Here is a 16222-nt window from a genome sequence, read left to right as displayed (position 1 = left end):
GACAAATAGACCAGCTTAATAAAAACTCACAATGAATGGCCCTGTACATGAGCAAAGCCCTCAGGAATGCCAGGACTATAATTAACTAGCAGCAAGTAGTCCATAAATTTGCCTTGTGCAGCAGAAAACAGCTAAAAATAAAACACTGTAATTTCCAAAAAGCAGCAGCAGCAAAGGGAAAGATAGAAGGAAATGAAAATAAAATAAAATAAAATAATAATAATAATATTAATAAAAAACCCACCCCACCCTCCCGCAAAAGAACTTTGTTCTCAAATCATGTTTGTAGGACACAAAACATTCAGAGGGGTAGTGTGAAGTAACAGCGCTGACTGTTCTATGGAGACAAATAAATTATCGCAAGAAATATAGTGAGCAAAGTGCTGTTGTCGGCTGTTCTGGGATGGATGGGTGGCAAGGGGTAGGCGGGACCAATCAGTTCACTGAGCGCACAGAGCGGTTGCTTCTAGGGAACCGGTGCACCTTGATGTGTTTGGATAAGTGGTCACTTCGAGCAAATTTCTTCTCGCAGACAGGACACTGGTAAGGTTTCACTCCTGAGTGGGAGCGTCTGTGCCGGGAGAGCTCATCTGATCTGGAGAACCTGCAAGCAGAGGTTTAGAAAAGAAAAACTTCTTCAGATTTTTGCTGCTAATTCTTTAATGTCATTGTTACTTTTCCATGGCCCACACTGCATGTATGGAACTTCATGGCAGCGGCTGGGACAGAACTCAAGTCCTCCTGCTGCGGAAGCCCAAACACTTAAGCTAAAGGAGAATCTGTCAGCAGTATAAGGCCCATGACTTACAGCGGAGCAGTTCTCATTCTAGCCAGCAGAGAGCAGCAGTAACACACTACCCACTTCATTGCATCATTCTTTTGTGCTCATGCAAATTAGAACTGATAGCACTGACTGGAGACAGGCCCTAAACGGGTTACCGGTGTATAAGATTTACCCTAATCCCTGACTACACATACACACAACCCAGCTATTGCATCATCACGACTGACCTGCAGCACCCTGTGCTATTCCAATCCCAAACCTCACAAAGCTCTGCCAATGCACATCAACTCTAACCCACAGCATCTTCCTTAAACTCCAGTTCTGGGCATCTCCTGAGCAGAGACCACCTCTAATACTCCAAAGCTAAGGCTTCTGCCAGTCTCACATTGGCATGCTCAGAATGCTGGAGGAACAGCAATATCCTCAATCATGACTAGTTTGTGAGACTGTGGCCAGATACTATGTGAGGGACTACCCAGGCAGAGTCAGCCATACTTACTCTGAAGCCACTTGGCTTATTAAATTGACCTAAGAATTTGGCCTTTCTTCTTCTCTCCCAAATGATTAAATAAAGGGCTATTAATGTCTCACTGTCAATTCCTGCTCACAGTTATACTGGAGTAAATCCAGAATGACTCCACTGACCACACTGCAGCTACTCCGGATTTACACTGGTACAAATGGAGATAAGGATTTGGCCCTCGGTTACCAAAATTAGATTCCCCAATATAATTTTATTTTTAGACATCTCCCACCCGCAACTGCCAAGGAACAGTCCCCAAATAGCCGTTGTGAATCTCAAAGGCCCACTTTAAACTCAGATAAACTAGCTAATCCTTGGGACAGAGCAGCTGGGTTGGTGCTATTTCTGGGAGCCCAAGCGTTAACAATGTTGTGCTAGGACAGTTCCTTCTGGATGCATGCAGAACTGCTGTCCAACAAAGGAAGATGAGTGTGAGTTGCCAGAACACTAACAAAGAGTGGTACAGAAAAAGAGTTCTCAAGAAACGGTATCAGCTGTTTATTTACAATAAATACATGAAGTAGTGAGGGTTTGCTGAATAAATAGGGGAAAGGACCTGTGGGAAAACGTGCATTTGGGGAACAAAAACATCACACCACCACTTATGTAAATATACTATATTTCTGGAGGGGAAATAAAGAGCACCATTTCAGGTGGAAAGAGACTTTACAGCTCACACTCTAAACCCTTCATGCAAGAAAATACATAAAAATTGCAGCTAGAGATGATCCCATGCTACCAGTTGATGGTCAAGATCCAAACTTTGCTAACATTTGATGTGTTTGGATTTAGGAAATTTTTTTTTATTCTAAGTTTTTATTCCACTGTCCACTACAGAGTGGATAGTTTAGATTTTGTTACAGATCCAAACTTTCCGAAAGTTCTTGAGTGTTGTGATCTAGGGCTGAATTTGGGCCCATCTGCACCCGCAACCACTTCTCTCACACTGCTAGCCCTTGCCAGCAGTGGGTACCCAGCCATGACCAGAGCCTGGAACACTGACATGACCATGAACTGCTCGTGAAACTCCTTCATGGGGCTGGCCCTGATGCAGTGTCCTTAAAGGAATTATCTTTAAGAACCATGAGTTCATAAGACTCAAACTTTTCAGAGCAACTCAACAAGCGAGAAAAGGATGGGCAGCATACACTGCACAGAACTTCGCCAAGATATCACAGTGGCAAGTTGACAGAAATGGGATCAGACATATTAGACAAGGAACTGATTTGTTTGCCAGGGAAGGTAGTCACTTTCTCAGATGAAAGAGAAATCCACCTCAGGAGAGAGGTCTTTGAGACACAAACACAGAGCAATCCTCATGGCAGAGGCAGGAGCTGGAAGATGCAGGGCTGCATCATCCAGGTGTCTGTGTTGTCAATATCATTATAAAACACAAGGAACAGTGGGATGGAGGGACCTGAAACAAACTCAGAGCAGGACAACTGCAATGGGTCTCTGGCAATTGCACCAAGGGAGAGGGGAGGGAGTCATATGTCGCAGATGTGTGTGTTACGTGAGCCTTGGAAGCTAATGTGAGTTAATATGATAAAAATACACTTAGCCTCATAACGAAGCCCTTAGTTGAAGAGGTAAGAATGTTGCAATGCTGTTACCCAGCATTCATGGAAAGATCACCTTACCAGGCCCACAGAAATAAACCCCCCTCTCTCTCCCTGTGTTTACAAAAAAAAAACCAACCCAAAAGTTGAAACAGGAAAGCTGGTAGAATTCTATTGCCTGCAATACGCAGAGATTGGGCTAAATGATCGTAAAGGTCCCATTTCGCCTTACAGTCTAAAAAAATTGATGGAATTCCAAATTCAAGCAGGTAGCAAATGCAAAAGAGGCGCCACTTCCGAATAACCAGCCCAAATGTTATGATGCCAGCACCTAAGAAATGACAGCTCCTCCCAGATAAAGACAGAGGCCGTTTGGAAATCTCACACAAACACAAGGAGCCAAATTCACCCCTCTTGTAATTCCACTGCCCTGGATGGAGATGGGCCAAGGATGAACGTAGCCCCATAAGTGCATAATGACACTGAGTTTGTTGCCTTCCTTCCACTCTACCTGCAGGCTTCAGTCAGGGAACTGAATCACACTATTTCGACAGACTATCAACTTCGGCTCATGGGAGACCTGTCTTGTAGGGGAGTGACTGAATCTTGTTAGAATTCTCACTTCAGGAACAGGTGAGAGTATTTTCCACCTGAGGTATTTATTTCAAAGGCTGCCAGGGACTTGGGAGGGTCAGCCCTTCATAGTTTCCCTCTGAATTCAGAAATAAAGTAACCCCGCAGTTTGTGTAACTGGCATTTACTACAATGTTGTTTAAAAAACTCTGGAACCCAGAGAAGAAGGAGATTCAGAGAGCACAATTATGATCATCTAGTCTGACCGCCTCCACATTCCAGTTTCATCAGTTAACTAGAAGGTTCCTAATAAAGTAGCTTCTTTCTGTTGCCTTTTAAATTTCACTGTGTGCCCTGGCTCTTCTTCGTCTTGTATTATAGGAAAGGAAGCATCCAACTAGCCCTTTCTGTACCACTCCTATGAAACAGGCAGGGGCAGTGCCCACAACACGGCCTCAATCCCAAGAGCTACTGGGGTACACACAATAAAGAACAATAATGGCCCACATTGTGACTGCAAGATCCAAACACAGAGGTTCTTCAGGCACATCTCCCTTTCCCATGCAGAAGAAAGGCTCAACCATTTTCACAGCGCCTTTCCCCGTCCTCAAGACCCTGCAGAAGCCTCTATGCCATTCTGGGGATGCCAGCTAGGGCAGGGGGTTGAGACTGAGCAAGTTTGAGGGAAGAGGGGCTGGAATATGGTAGAGGGATGGGGAAACAACACATTGGATGAGGGCCAGAGCAGAAGCACAGGGTCTCTGTGTGGATGTCCCTGGCCTCCTGGGGTGTCCTTGGGGATCCATGAAGCTTGGGCTTGAGACTTGTGGCCTTTTAAGTTGAAAGAAAAAGCCTCCTACCTAACAGGATGCTGTGAGGGATCTATCTCTGCGAGGGAATCCTCATAGGGATCTCCTCCCCCCATCCACCTCCTGCTTGGGTTACATGACCTGGACTTTCTTTGTGTCCTGTAACGCACTGTGTGCTCAGGAAATACACAGCCTCATACAGTAAGCTTCCTTTAACACAGCCACATCTTTATACAGTGCAGAGGGGCCTTGGCATAAATGATAATCAGCCCCAAGAATCTTATCCCAATTTGGGGCCATTGTGGTGCCCTGAGCAGTCAACTCCAGCAACTTGCCTATACTATATCATTGCCAAGATCATCTTCCTGAGAAGTTACAGTCAACTCAGACTCATCAGCATGGTTTACAAGCTCTTTAAACTCTTCCTTCCAAAGTGCAGTAGCTTGCATCTGTCTTCACCAAATTTCCCAAATAAGAGACTGAAATTCAGGTGTGAGTTTCATGGTTTTGCCTTTCTCAGAAGCAGCAGGCAGTAGCCACTGACCTAGACGAACCTAAGGTGTAACCTGGTCTGACATGGATCAATGCTCTGACCGGTACAACAGGATACTGGACTAAATGGGTCACTGGCAGTTTCTGTACTCTGCTGTTTGCATACTGCCTAAGACTGAAAAGAGCAGCTCTCGCTTTCTGTGACCGAGGGGCAAAAGTTAGTAGTGGGTCAGCTTCAGAAAGGAACTTGGGAATCCCACGCTGTATGCGGCTTGCAAAAGCTTATCCTTGCCCATCACTTTGTTTTGCTACACTTAAAGATTACATAGAGTTGGTTGGGAGTTTTAGTTTAGCTCTTCTGCCCATACAGGAAGAAGGAAAAGCTTCTCCCCTGCCATCCCACCCATAGCTAAACACTATGACTCAAATTATACCAAGCAATATTCTTCTAAATTGCTATTTTCCATGAACTCTGATTTTAAATTCATTTTGTTGAAAAAGAACTACACCATACACACACGGAAAAGAACATGGAAGAAACCAGCAGCAGCATCTCAGTGCATAAATTCATTTGGGATGATATAATACTAAGAACAGACTCCAGATGTACTTGACTGAGTCACGTGAGCTCACAGCTCTCCCTGAACTTCTGGAAAAGGTAAACATGCTTTACTGATGAAAGGGGCCTGTGTAATTCAGTGCTCACTTGGGTCTGGCTATGGTATGTCACTGCAGCTCTGACTTTGATGTCTGAGAAGAACACATGGGAGTGCTGGAATCTCAAGCTTATTCTAAAAGATTTGTGACAGAGGGAAACAGCCCCTTCGAAAGTCTGCCCCCTCCTTGGTCTATGTTAGTGATGGGCCCCAGCTGAAAAATTTCAAACTGGGATCAGAACTCATTCAAAGTTATGGGGCATTTTGGAACCGGGGTTCTGGCTTATGCTCTCAATCATGCTAAATGCAAAGATGCAATCACAATGACGGGTTTGGAAAAACATCCAACTGCCAGAAACAAGCCTTTTTGGTATGGAAGTTATTTAATCCCTAACCTCCACTGGGCTTCTTCCCATAAAGAGTTGTGGCTGTCCAAGCAGTTTACTCTTTAAATTACAGGTTCTAGATGCACTCACCATCTGGATCAGTACTTCTCTTTACATGCCCTTCCATTGCCCTTGTGGCACTTTCGATAGGCACCATTCACACTAGGCTTTAACCCTTGTAAGGCTGTGACATACAGAGGCTAAACTCACCCTGGGTGTCACGCCATGGAAGGCATCCAAGAGAACATTAGACTATATTGCTGCATATATATTCCTAATCATTCACCTTTGACCGACATTCTGGAAAATACCAGTGTTCTCATAAGATACATCCACAAAAGAACAATTCACAAACAGACTCCTGAGGTCTGATCTTGGACTGCTGAAATCAATGGGGAATCAGAGAGGCAGAATCAGAGCCCTGGTAAGTCACCTTCTGACTTCAAATATGCCTGGGTCAGGACCATTGTCACTGGTGGTTAGCTGAATACTGCAAATCAATTTCCCACAAACATTCATTCAGCTTTTTAAAGGAATTAAATCTTAGCCACATTTCAAGCCTTTGTTTTGTTCCTTTTCTGTGAAAATTTGGACAATTAAGTTTCACTAGCATCGTGGCTCATGGAAAGCAAGCGTTAAGTTTGCACACATGCTAGTGAAAAGCAAATCTTAAATATGCTCCTTGCAAGCACCGACACTAAAAGCCAGATAGAAAGGACTATGCTCATCTAATGAGAGAATGGAAAAATGCCATGTGATTTATGCGACCAATCACAACTGAGCGACACAGTCAAATTTCAGTTCATTTTGAATCGCAAGGCTGGAAGTAAACAAAGCTTGTGAAAAATTTCATTGGTAGCAAATAAATTAAGGAAAATTGCAATCTGCTTGTGGAACCTCCATGAATTAGAAAAGGGAGGAAACTGATCACGGGAAGTATTAGTTACAAATGATCCACTCAGCCCTAGTGGCAATGGGGAAACCTCAGTGTATCAGTTTGACGAAAGGGACAAGACTCAGACTAGTTCAGATCTTTTCCTTTCAAACAAATTCATCCATGCCTAGTGATCCCATATCTCGCATACCTGCATTTTCATTCATGTCTCTCCTGTTATCTCTTCAGTTCACAATGAGCGTGATACATTTCCTAACCACACATTGCTCACCAAAGCACTACAGGATGTTTTTCCTTTTGCCAAGTCTTTCGAATATTTTTGGTATAATTTAACAGGAGAGATTTGAGATGATGTTTGGTTTTCATCACAGAGTATGAAGTTTCATTGCTAGTGTTAAGAAACTGGCTAGGTTCCAGAGCGGATTGAAAACTGGAGAAGGGGTTTCCATGGGAAATTTCAACTTTTTAATCACAAAAGAAATATTTGTCAGTTTCCAGTATTCCAACAAATAATCAAAACTTTTGAGGAAAGCTGACACATTCGGTGTAAATTTTTACTTATTCAAAAACTCAATTTTCCATTGATGAAAAGTTTTGACAGAAAATTTTTAACCAGCCCTTCTGATTGTTTTCACTGATTGCTTTTGAAATGTACAGCACTCAGGAGCACATCTGGATGGGCACTAATATACATTTCTAAACCAGAACATAAAATAAACATAGATTAAATTTGAGTAGCATATCCTACAATGAGAGCGCATTCCCAAGCTAGTATTTTATTCTGGAAATTACAAAATTGCTTATAATGTTTTAAAATTTTATTAGGGTCTTATTAAGCATATATGTCATTCATAGCCCTTCATTGATTGTATTTGACCTCCATGTAGCTGAATCTACAAATACATACAACCATGTAGTATTAGTGATGAAGTGACTATGTTCCAATGACCTAATTAGCTTTGTGTATCCTAGTTTACATCAATGGTACACTGGAGATGGTATGCTGCAATGGGACCAATGAATATACAAAGCAATGCCTGCAGTAGCAAATCTAATCTGGCCATTATGAAATGAAATACCAGTCACTGGGGTATTTTTTTAGACTTTTGTACAGTTAATGTCAACAGTAATGCTATGCTATTCAACGCAACAAAGTCCCTGGATTATCTAACATTAAGAGAAGTGGTTTTAATTTTAAAACCAACCAAACAGGTTTCAGAGAACAGCAAAATGGTGTATAAATAAACTTGGTTCAAACCTGTTTGGCTGGCATATTATGTCAAGTGAATGATATGTTTATTGGATACAGAGTATAGTGACTGCATCCTAGTACTGACCTCCATCCACAACCGGGCCACGTGCATGCAAAAGGTTTTTCTCCTGTGTGTCTCCTCAGATGAGCTTTCAAATGGCTGCTTTTAGTGTACATCTTGGTACAGCCAGGGAAAGAACATTTGTGCATTTTAATGAGTTCTGCCGCAGGGTTCTTTTGAAATTTCTGGCCCATGATGATCCCCGTTTGACCCTGGATCATGCCTCCTGGCCCAATAGGCTTTGCAGCAATAGGGACTGGAGCTATGCGGACAAATTTAGAGGACAAGTTCAAATTGGATGACTGAACGATCTGTGGCACAAGTGCAAATGTCTGTCCTTGAATGTTGACTAGGAGCTGTGCAATTTTAATATTCTCTTGTGCTGGTCCTTGTGAACTAGGGCTTGTATTTGACTCTTGTTTGATCTGTACAGGCTGAATTTGGAGCATGACAGGTATCCCTCCCTCCAGGGATAGAGCTCCATTTGAAACGTCGCTACCTTCTGTTGAGCTACTTGATTGTTCACTTTTACTTTCTTTTAAATTAACGCTAGCTATCAGATGGTCTTTTTGCTGGACTGAAGCAACAGAAACTTGGCTGCAAGCTCTCAAATCCTTGGTCTCACTTTTAGGCCCTTCCTTGAGATCCAACTCCATGTTTTCTTCCAGAAACTCCTCAATCTCCTCAAGTGTGGGCTGAAATGGTCCAGAATCTTCCATATCCACTGCGAACTCAGGCAATCTGATATACTCCTCTTTCACTACTGGCTGAAGTCTCCTTTTGTCCCACCAAGAAGCAGGGGTGTTCCCCAAGGAAGCCTGGGACAGTAGATAGTCTAAAATACTATCTTGACTTTCAGCGCTAGATGTGCTTCCATAGCTAGAGCTGAGAACCTGGGAATCAGGGCTGGAACAAGAGCAAAAGCTTGAAGAATCGCTGTCATCTTCTGATACAGGTGAGGGCAGCATCTGATACGACCTCCCACCAGCCATCATGTCCCCAAAGTATCCAACAGGGGATCTTGTGGATGAAAAATATTCATCAGCAGGAAGCAAGTGATCCACCATTCCTGGATAATCTATTACGGATATCCCACCAGCATATACCACACAGGGAAAGTTCAAGCGAAAGGCTGAATATAGGGAACAAAAATATTGACAGTTAGAAGCCAGGTTTAATCATTCACCTTCATGCACTAGAAGGCCTACAAATCTCTCTAGCTCAAATGAGAGTCAATGGCATGCAGTTTCACTGGGAACACATGTTGCTACATGCTTTCATATTGCTATATTACCCCCAAAGGATTCTGAGTGCCTTGGCATTTTCCAAGGTTGCACCACATGTTTGCAAAAGAATTCTTTCAGAAATCATTTCACAACTATGTGTTCCTTAGATTTCAGTGTCTTCTCAGACTATTACTGGCAAGAGGATATAAATTTATAATCTTTTGCCTGACAATGAAACAGAAAGCCAAAGAAGGGAATGAAATAAAAAAAAAGTGTTGAAATCTTTACCACCCAAAAAGCAAATAAAAATAAAGTTTACAACTTGGGTCCACAAAAGAACACAATCCTTTTCTTATCTTATAGCTTTCCATTGACTTTATTATTAACTTTCTCTGTTATTCAAATATAGCTAATCAGCATAATGCAAGGACCAATCTGCCAGGAGCCAAAAATATTTATTGTGCTTCAGCATTTACTAGTAAGATTTTCCTTTCCAGATGTAATGAATCAGTTTGCTAATGTCATTATCACCTGCATCACCCTTAATAAGACTAGCACCATGCTGAGCTAATTACCATGTGCTGGCAGGCCAGCTGATTGTGCTAGTGTCACCTCATCACTCCACGCTGCTTGTCACTTGGATACACAGCCTTGAGATGATCTAAACATGGTGCCAACTTCTAAACTGGGAACTTGGAACAAAGCTCTTGCGTAGGATTTCAACTCATTGTGACTACAGCAAGTGACTGCATTTTGTTATATTCTGAACACACGCAATTTAGTAGGGCCAACGGGCCTGATCCTTCAACCTCTTACTCACTTGAGCATTCTGGTTGAAGTCAGTGGGACTACTCACTTAAATAAAGAACTACAGGCTCAGATGCTTATTTTGCAGTTCTCTCTTAGGCGAAACTCCCTGTGAAAGTAAATACAATTCCTGCAGCCCTCAATTCAAGCACAGCAATCTTACTGGGCGTTTTGTCTGAGAAAACACTGCTTAACAGCTGCATGATATAACCCTTAAGGAGTTAAAATGAAGATGTGCAGACTCTGCTGAACACTGGCCCTGGGTCCTCTGCTCTGCTCAAGGTGACTGACTGAAAACTGAGCTGCATATGTACACCATAAAGCACGCCTCTCTGTGGAAGGTACGTGGATTGCAGAGATAGATAGCATTTGATCTGTCAATAAGGGTGTATTTGAGAGTGAGAGAGAGGCAATCAGAAGGCATGTGACCTAGCATGAAGGAAATGCCAGTCAAGCTTCTTGCACACTCTCATTTTCCACAGGCTCTGTTGCTGTGCTAGAGACACTTTGCCATGAATAGTCAATAGTGTCCAGTTTTTGGAAGGGCGGGAGACGTTTATTATTACTCCAGGGCACCTATGCTGTCTGATCTGCAAATTGCCTCTGTCCTGTAGGAGGAAATAAAAATAAATCTGTGCACTCAATCTATAGCTGATGCAGTGCACAACAACCTTCACAAGCTCCATCAGCATCAGTCTATTAACGTTCCACAGGAAGTAGAAGTAAAAACCACACTTCTTAAAGCTACAGCTTCCTTATTTATGTTTATGTGTGGAGGACGGCAGTGGTCATTTCGGAGAAAGGGGAATTAAAAGCCAAGTTGTACATTTTCCTGGTTTGCACCCACTGTCAGTCATCTGTTCCTGCAAACTGATAATGAAATGCTCACATGTGCTCAAAGTGAGGAAGTTCAAACACAGGTTAGTGTCCATGTTCTGTGACCTTAGCCTATAATCATTTCTAATGGTAAAAGTGATTGCCAACATACCTGAAATATGCCTAGGGGATTAGGAGTCAGATTTTGATCTCAGTGCAAATTCAGTTACTCCAACAGAAGTCAGTGGAGCTGACCAGTGAACAGAGATCAGAATCTTGCTCTGTGAATCTTTTATTGCTTCCAAAAAGGGTTCTCTGATTAATGTCTTGCTTGCCTCAAAAGCAGAGATAACCACAGTTTAATGTGGGGCAGAAGGGAGGGTGCACTCTCATATAGCAGATGGCTTCAAATCCTGCCTATTCCCGTTTTGCTCAAGCTCTAACCTCTCACTGCTGTTGCTGTGACCACAAAGATTTTGCACAGAAGACATTTGTACTAAAGAGAGATTGGCTGGTGGGTGTGTGTGTGTGTGTGTGTGTGTGTGAGAGAGTGTGTATCAGAGTGACAGCAAACTTAGCATAGAAAACAAAGTTTTTTTGTAAAGATTTCTTAAATGTCCATTTCAATCTGGAAGCCATTCTTGCTCCCACTGAAATCAATGACAAAATGTCCATACTACTTGCCAATCTAAAGAGCAAAAGACCCTCAGTACCTTGGCTAAAGATATGGCCCAAGCCAGACATTTGAAAAGAAACAAGAACCAGTTAGGCTAATACAAAATAATGATTATATCATAAATTTAACATTTATATACAGCTTTTGCATCCATAAGCATTCCAAAACAATTTATAAAAGAGGCTTCTCATAGATAGATTATAGACTTTAAGGTCAGAAGGGATCATTATGATCATCTAGTCTGATCTCCTGCACAATGCAGGCCACAGAATCTTACCCATCCACTTCTATAACAAACCCCTAACCTATGTCTGAGTTACTGAAGTCTTCAAATTGTGGTTTGAAGACCTCAAGCTGCAGAGAATCCTCCAGCAAGTGACCCATGCCCTATGCTGCAGATGAAGGCAAAAAACCTCCAGGGCCTCTGCCAATCTGCCCTGAAGGAAAATTCCTTCCCGACTCCAAATATGGCAATCAGCTAAACCCTGAGCATGTGGGCAAGACTCACCTGCCGGCACCCAGGAAAGAATTCTCTGCAGTAACTCAGATCCCATCCCACTGGGCATACTTACCTGCTGATAATCAAAGATCGATTGCCAAAGTTAATTGCCAAAATTAGGTTATCCCATCATACCATCCCTTCCATAAACTTATTAAGCTTAGTCTTAAAGCCAGGTATGTCTTTTGCCCCCACTACTCCCCTTGGAAGGCTGTTCTCTTCTTATGCCATTGAAATGCAGCCACCTCTAGGGTGAAATGTAGCAGCTGATTTAACAGTGCACAGCAGCATTATGGTCTCCAAGTTTCAAAAGAGTTCTCAGCTTTGTTTGCTTGCATGTTATGTCAGAGTCACATTGTTCTGTTTAACAGTTGTCTGTTTAGTGACTGGCTAATAAAAGGATGGAACACATATGCCCCTGTACAGCAATGTTTCAGAGTAACAATTACAGGAGTCAAGGCCTCAGAGACTTGCTGAAAGATAGGTAGAAATTTAGCTGCCTGTTATTCCTGGTGATGTTTACAACATCATAGGAAATACCATATCACACAACTGATAACACCAACAGAATATTTTGCCAATTGGTGCTTGCTAAGCAGCTGTGGATATGCTGACAACCATTTTCCAGGGAAATCACTTTTCTCTGAGGATTAAAAATGTGTAAGGGCCTGATCCTGCTTCAACTGGGCCATAACATGGACTATAAAGTGACTCTGAAACACTGTGGGCCTTCAATTTCAAAGAAATCAGGAGCCAGTTAACATATAAAGGCATTTTTAAAATAGAAAAACCCATTAGCAGCCTGCAAGCTGCATTACTGAAATGAGTTCTCCAAAGTAATTTTCCTGGTACAGAGCCTCTTTATAGCACATTTTACAATACAGAGTAGTCATGCCAAGGATTACCTCTGCGAGGTGCACTAAAGAGAGGATGCATTTGATACAGCATGATATGGTGAGAGCTACTTTTAAAGGGGTGGTGTTAGGGGACAGCCTGAGGGTTATCTACATTAGCATCTGAAGAAGTGGGTTTTTTTACCCAGGAAACCTTATGCCCAAATAAATCTGTTAGTTTTTAAAGTGCCACCAGATTCCTTGTTGTTTTTTGAGCGTTATTAGGAAGCTCAGAAGAATGCTTTCCAGCTCGCATGGTTTCCTCATTCCAAAGCTTGCAAACGCCCCAGAACCCTTTTGGAGAAAGCAGGCTTTTGAAAAGCTCTTCCACTTTCCCCTGCCTTCTTAAAGAGGAAACGCTTTCATCTACAGCAACCGCTGCAGCGCTGGGGAAACAATAACCCGCTGCCTCGCTCGCATACACATGCTGATCACACATTCGTTCCAGGCATTTCTATGCTAATTTCTCATTAGTGAATGGATCCCCTGCAACTCACTCGGTGCACGGGGCAGAAAGCGGGGATGCTGCATTTCAGAGCCCCTCGGCCTTGCCAGGCTGTGAGTCAGCCCAGGATTTGGGGTTTCCTTTGCACTCAAGGCTGAAGATCCTGGCTGTGTTTAGCCCACCTGGCGGGGCTAAGGAACCCAGTGCATTGCTACTGCTCCCCCCTCCTTTCCTCAGCCCCAGAGCTCAGCTTGACCGAGAGTAACCCTGCCTCGCTGCTTCTCCTGTCAACATTACCATAACAGCCTGCGAGCAGAGCACACGCAGCCTCCTCCTCCTGCTCCCCACCAGCGCCTGCTCCAGCAGCCCCGGCCGGGCGGGCTGCAGGCAGAGGGGCACGCGCCTCCCAGCGCGCCAGGGGGAGATGGGCTTCACCTTTGCAGCCCGATGCCCTCCTGTGGGGTGGGGGCGGGGTGTGTGTCTCCCTTTCGCTCCTGTCCGGAGCCACAAAACAACCGACCTCTGCAATCCGCATCCATGCATCGCAACGCCGGGTGCGGCCACCCCCGTGCAAAGAAAAGTGTGTGTGTGTGTGTGTGTGTGTTGGGGGAGGGGGCTTTAACCATCTACGCGTTATCCTTCTGCAAAGAGCTAGTCCTCCGCGTCTAGGGTGGGGGTGTAAAGGGAGGGCAGCTCTCTTAATGCCGGGACGCAGGAGGAGCCCGCACTGCATCGGCAGAGAGTGCCAGGCTCCTGGCTTTGAGAGAGGGGGGATTCCCGGCTCCTGTCTTGCAACTGAAGGAGGTCTCAGCGCCGGGCAGAGAAATGTCCCTTCTCTGCCAGTCCGGCCAATATATGGTTGTAAACATCGCCCCGGCTCCTGCCCGACCCCAGCAGAACGAGGAGCCCGTGTAAATACAGCCAGCTTGTGGGGTCTTATCTTCCAGAGTCCATTGGGACTAGATGGCACGAAGGAGCCCCCTACCCACACACCCCTTGGCACGGCACTTCAACAAGTCCGGATCTCCTCCTTCCCCCTCCCCAGAGCGTCTCTCCAGCACGTCCGCCCCCCAGCCACCCCGGATCTCCTTCCCTTGACCCCGGGGCTCCACGCGCCCCGGCGGGTAGCGCTAACCCGGCCAGCAGCCCCATGCGGGCAGGGCGCTCTACGCTACGGGACACCGTCCTGCCCCCGCCCTGCGGGTGAGAAACGTGTCTGCTCCTTACCTGAACTTTTCTGCACAGACACACACACCAAAAAAAAAAAAAAAAAAAACACCAAAAAACACCTCAGATCAAAGGCAAGCAATATCCCAGCGGGCAGCAGCTCCTCGTGGCATTCAGAACCAGCGCAACACCCCAGCAATCTATCACCAAACCCCACAGCGCTCCTAAGGAGGGGGCCTGGCCGCTTGGTAAACGTTGTCCTTGAACACTGCCTGGAGGCAGGGTCCCGATTTGCAACAGCAGTGGCAGGGCTGCTGATGTGTCCTTTAGCTCCCCTAGCGTAGTACTATATCCCCGTCACATGACTGCCAGGGAGGCGATCACACTGAAGGCAGGGGAAGGCTTGAAAGAGGCTCGACCAAAGCCGCTCACATCATTGGCCAAAGCAGAAGCAAAGGGGCTGGCCGGAGGGTTTTGTCGTCAATGGAAGCATCTGGCACCCTATCCTCTCTCTGCTTCTGCCTTCCCCTCCGCCTCCTCTCCCTCTCCTGCCTGCCCCTCCTGTTCTGTATCACAGCCAACCAAGCTCAGGCAGGAAGGTTTGGCTGCTTCCCTGCTTACTCTATCTCTGAGCCATGACAGTGGAGATCATGTGAATGAGAGAGAGAAATATATTTTGAGGATTGCAAAACCTGGAAGAAACCACATGGAGAATTCTTTCTCTAACAGGGCTCGGTTTGGGTTGGTGGGGGTGTGTAGGAAGATGGTCGGAGTGGTACTGTAGTCTGCATTTCCCTTTCTTTAAGTCTTGCCTTCTCTGTCCTTGGTTTCTGATGGGCCCCGGGGTGCTGCTGTTCGGAAAGGGGGCAGGACAAACATGTGCTGAACCCGATTCAATTCTTTTCAACAAAATGTCGACCCGTTTTTAGCAAAGGTGTTTTAACACTGGGGAAAGGACCATGTCAACATTTCAAATGATTAATCACAGCAACAAATAATCTCAATTATTTGCATTAAATATCACCGATATCAAAGCCCAACTGTGTTGTTCTGTGCTGTGGAAACACATACCAAGGGACAGTCACTGCCCCCAATGAGCTTATCTCCTAAATAGACAAGGCAGGAAAAAGGATCTGAGAAGGAAGCTTGATTATCCCTGTTTGACAGATGGGGAAACCAAGGCACAGAGAGATTAAGCCACTTGCTCAAGGTGGAACAGAAAGTCTGTGGTAGAGGTAGGATTTAAAGCCAGATCTCCTGAGTCCCAGCCTTAACTACCAGACCATCCTTCCATTCAATTGTTTTTAAGTACCTGCCAATAATCTGCTCAGCCTTGTGTCAGGCACAAAATACAGACAGTCCCTACTTTGAAGAGGTTATAGCTTAAATAAGACAACACAGACACAGAACAAAGAGAACACAGTGGGAAATTGCTCTTGCTGACTCATTTCTTGGAAGCATCTCAGAAGGAGCATATGAATGGACATAGGATAAAGGTTTGGTGCACAATTGCTGGGAAGATATCCTAATCAGAGGGATGGGGTAGAAGATGACATGGAGCCAGCTGTATGTAGGGGTGGGTGGGTGGATAATGCACAGAGGCTGGCATCATTAGGGGAGAGGAGAGGGCAAGGTATGATGTGATAAAAAATCAGGTCAGAGAGGAGTGGAGCTATGCAGAACCTAGAAGCCGAAGGTGAAGA

The 16222-nt window shown here is 44.6% G+C and overlaps 1 protein-coding gene across 1 annotated transcript; it reads right to left on the bottom strand.

Moving 5' to 3' along the window:
• Positions 1 to 251: 251 nt before the first annotated feature.
• KLF15 (KLF transcription factor 15) lies at positions 252 to 14870 on the bottom strand. Its single transcript, XM_050960571.1, has 3 exons — positions 14580 to 14870; positions 8015 to 9122; positions 252 to 604 (listed from the first exon to the last, which is right to left on the bottom strand). Exons 2-3 carry the CDS (start codon positions 9055 to 9057, stop codon positions 436 to 438), a joined length of 1212 nt encoding a protein of 403 aa, XP_050816528.1. The 5' UTR covers positions 9058 to 9122; positions 14580 to 14870; the 3' UTR covers positions 252 to 435.
• Between the last annotated feature and the right edge of the window lie 1352 nt (positions 14871 to 16222).

Source organism: Gopherus flavomarginatus, chromosome 6 (assembly GCF_025201925.1).
Source record: "Gopherus flavomarginatus isolate rGopFla2 chromosome 6, rGopFla2.mat.asm, whole genome shotgun sequence".
Classification (NCBI taxonomy): domain Eukaryota; kingdom Metazoa; phylum Chordata; order Testudines; family Testudinidae; genus Gopherus; species Gopherus flavomarginatus.
This window is presented reverse-complemented; position numbering and strand designations above follow the sequence as displayed.

Coding starts and splice junctions, on each gene's coding strand:
- KLF15 (XM_050960571.1), bottom strand. CDS start 9,057: ATGGTGGATCACTTGCTTCCTGCTGATGAATATTTTTCATCCACAAGA. Junction 605..8,014: donor TGGCCCGGTTGTGGATGGAG/GTCAGTACTAGG, acceptor CTCTGCTTGCAG/GTTCTCCAGATCAGATGAGC.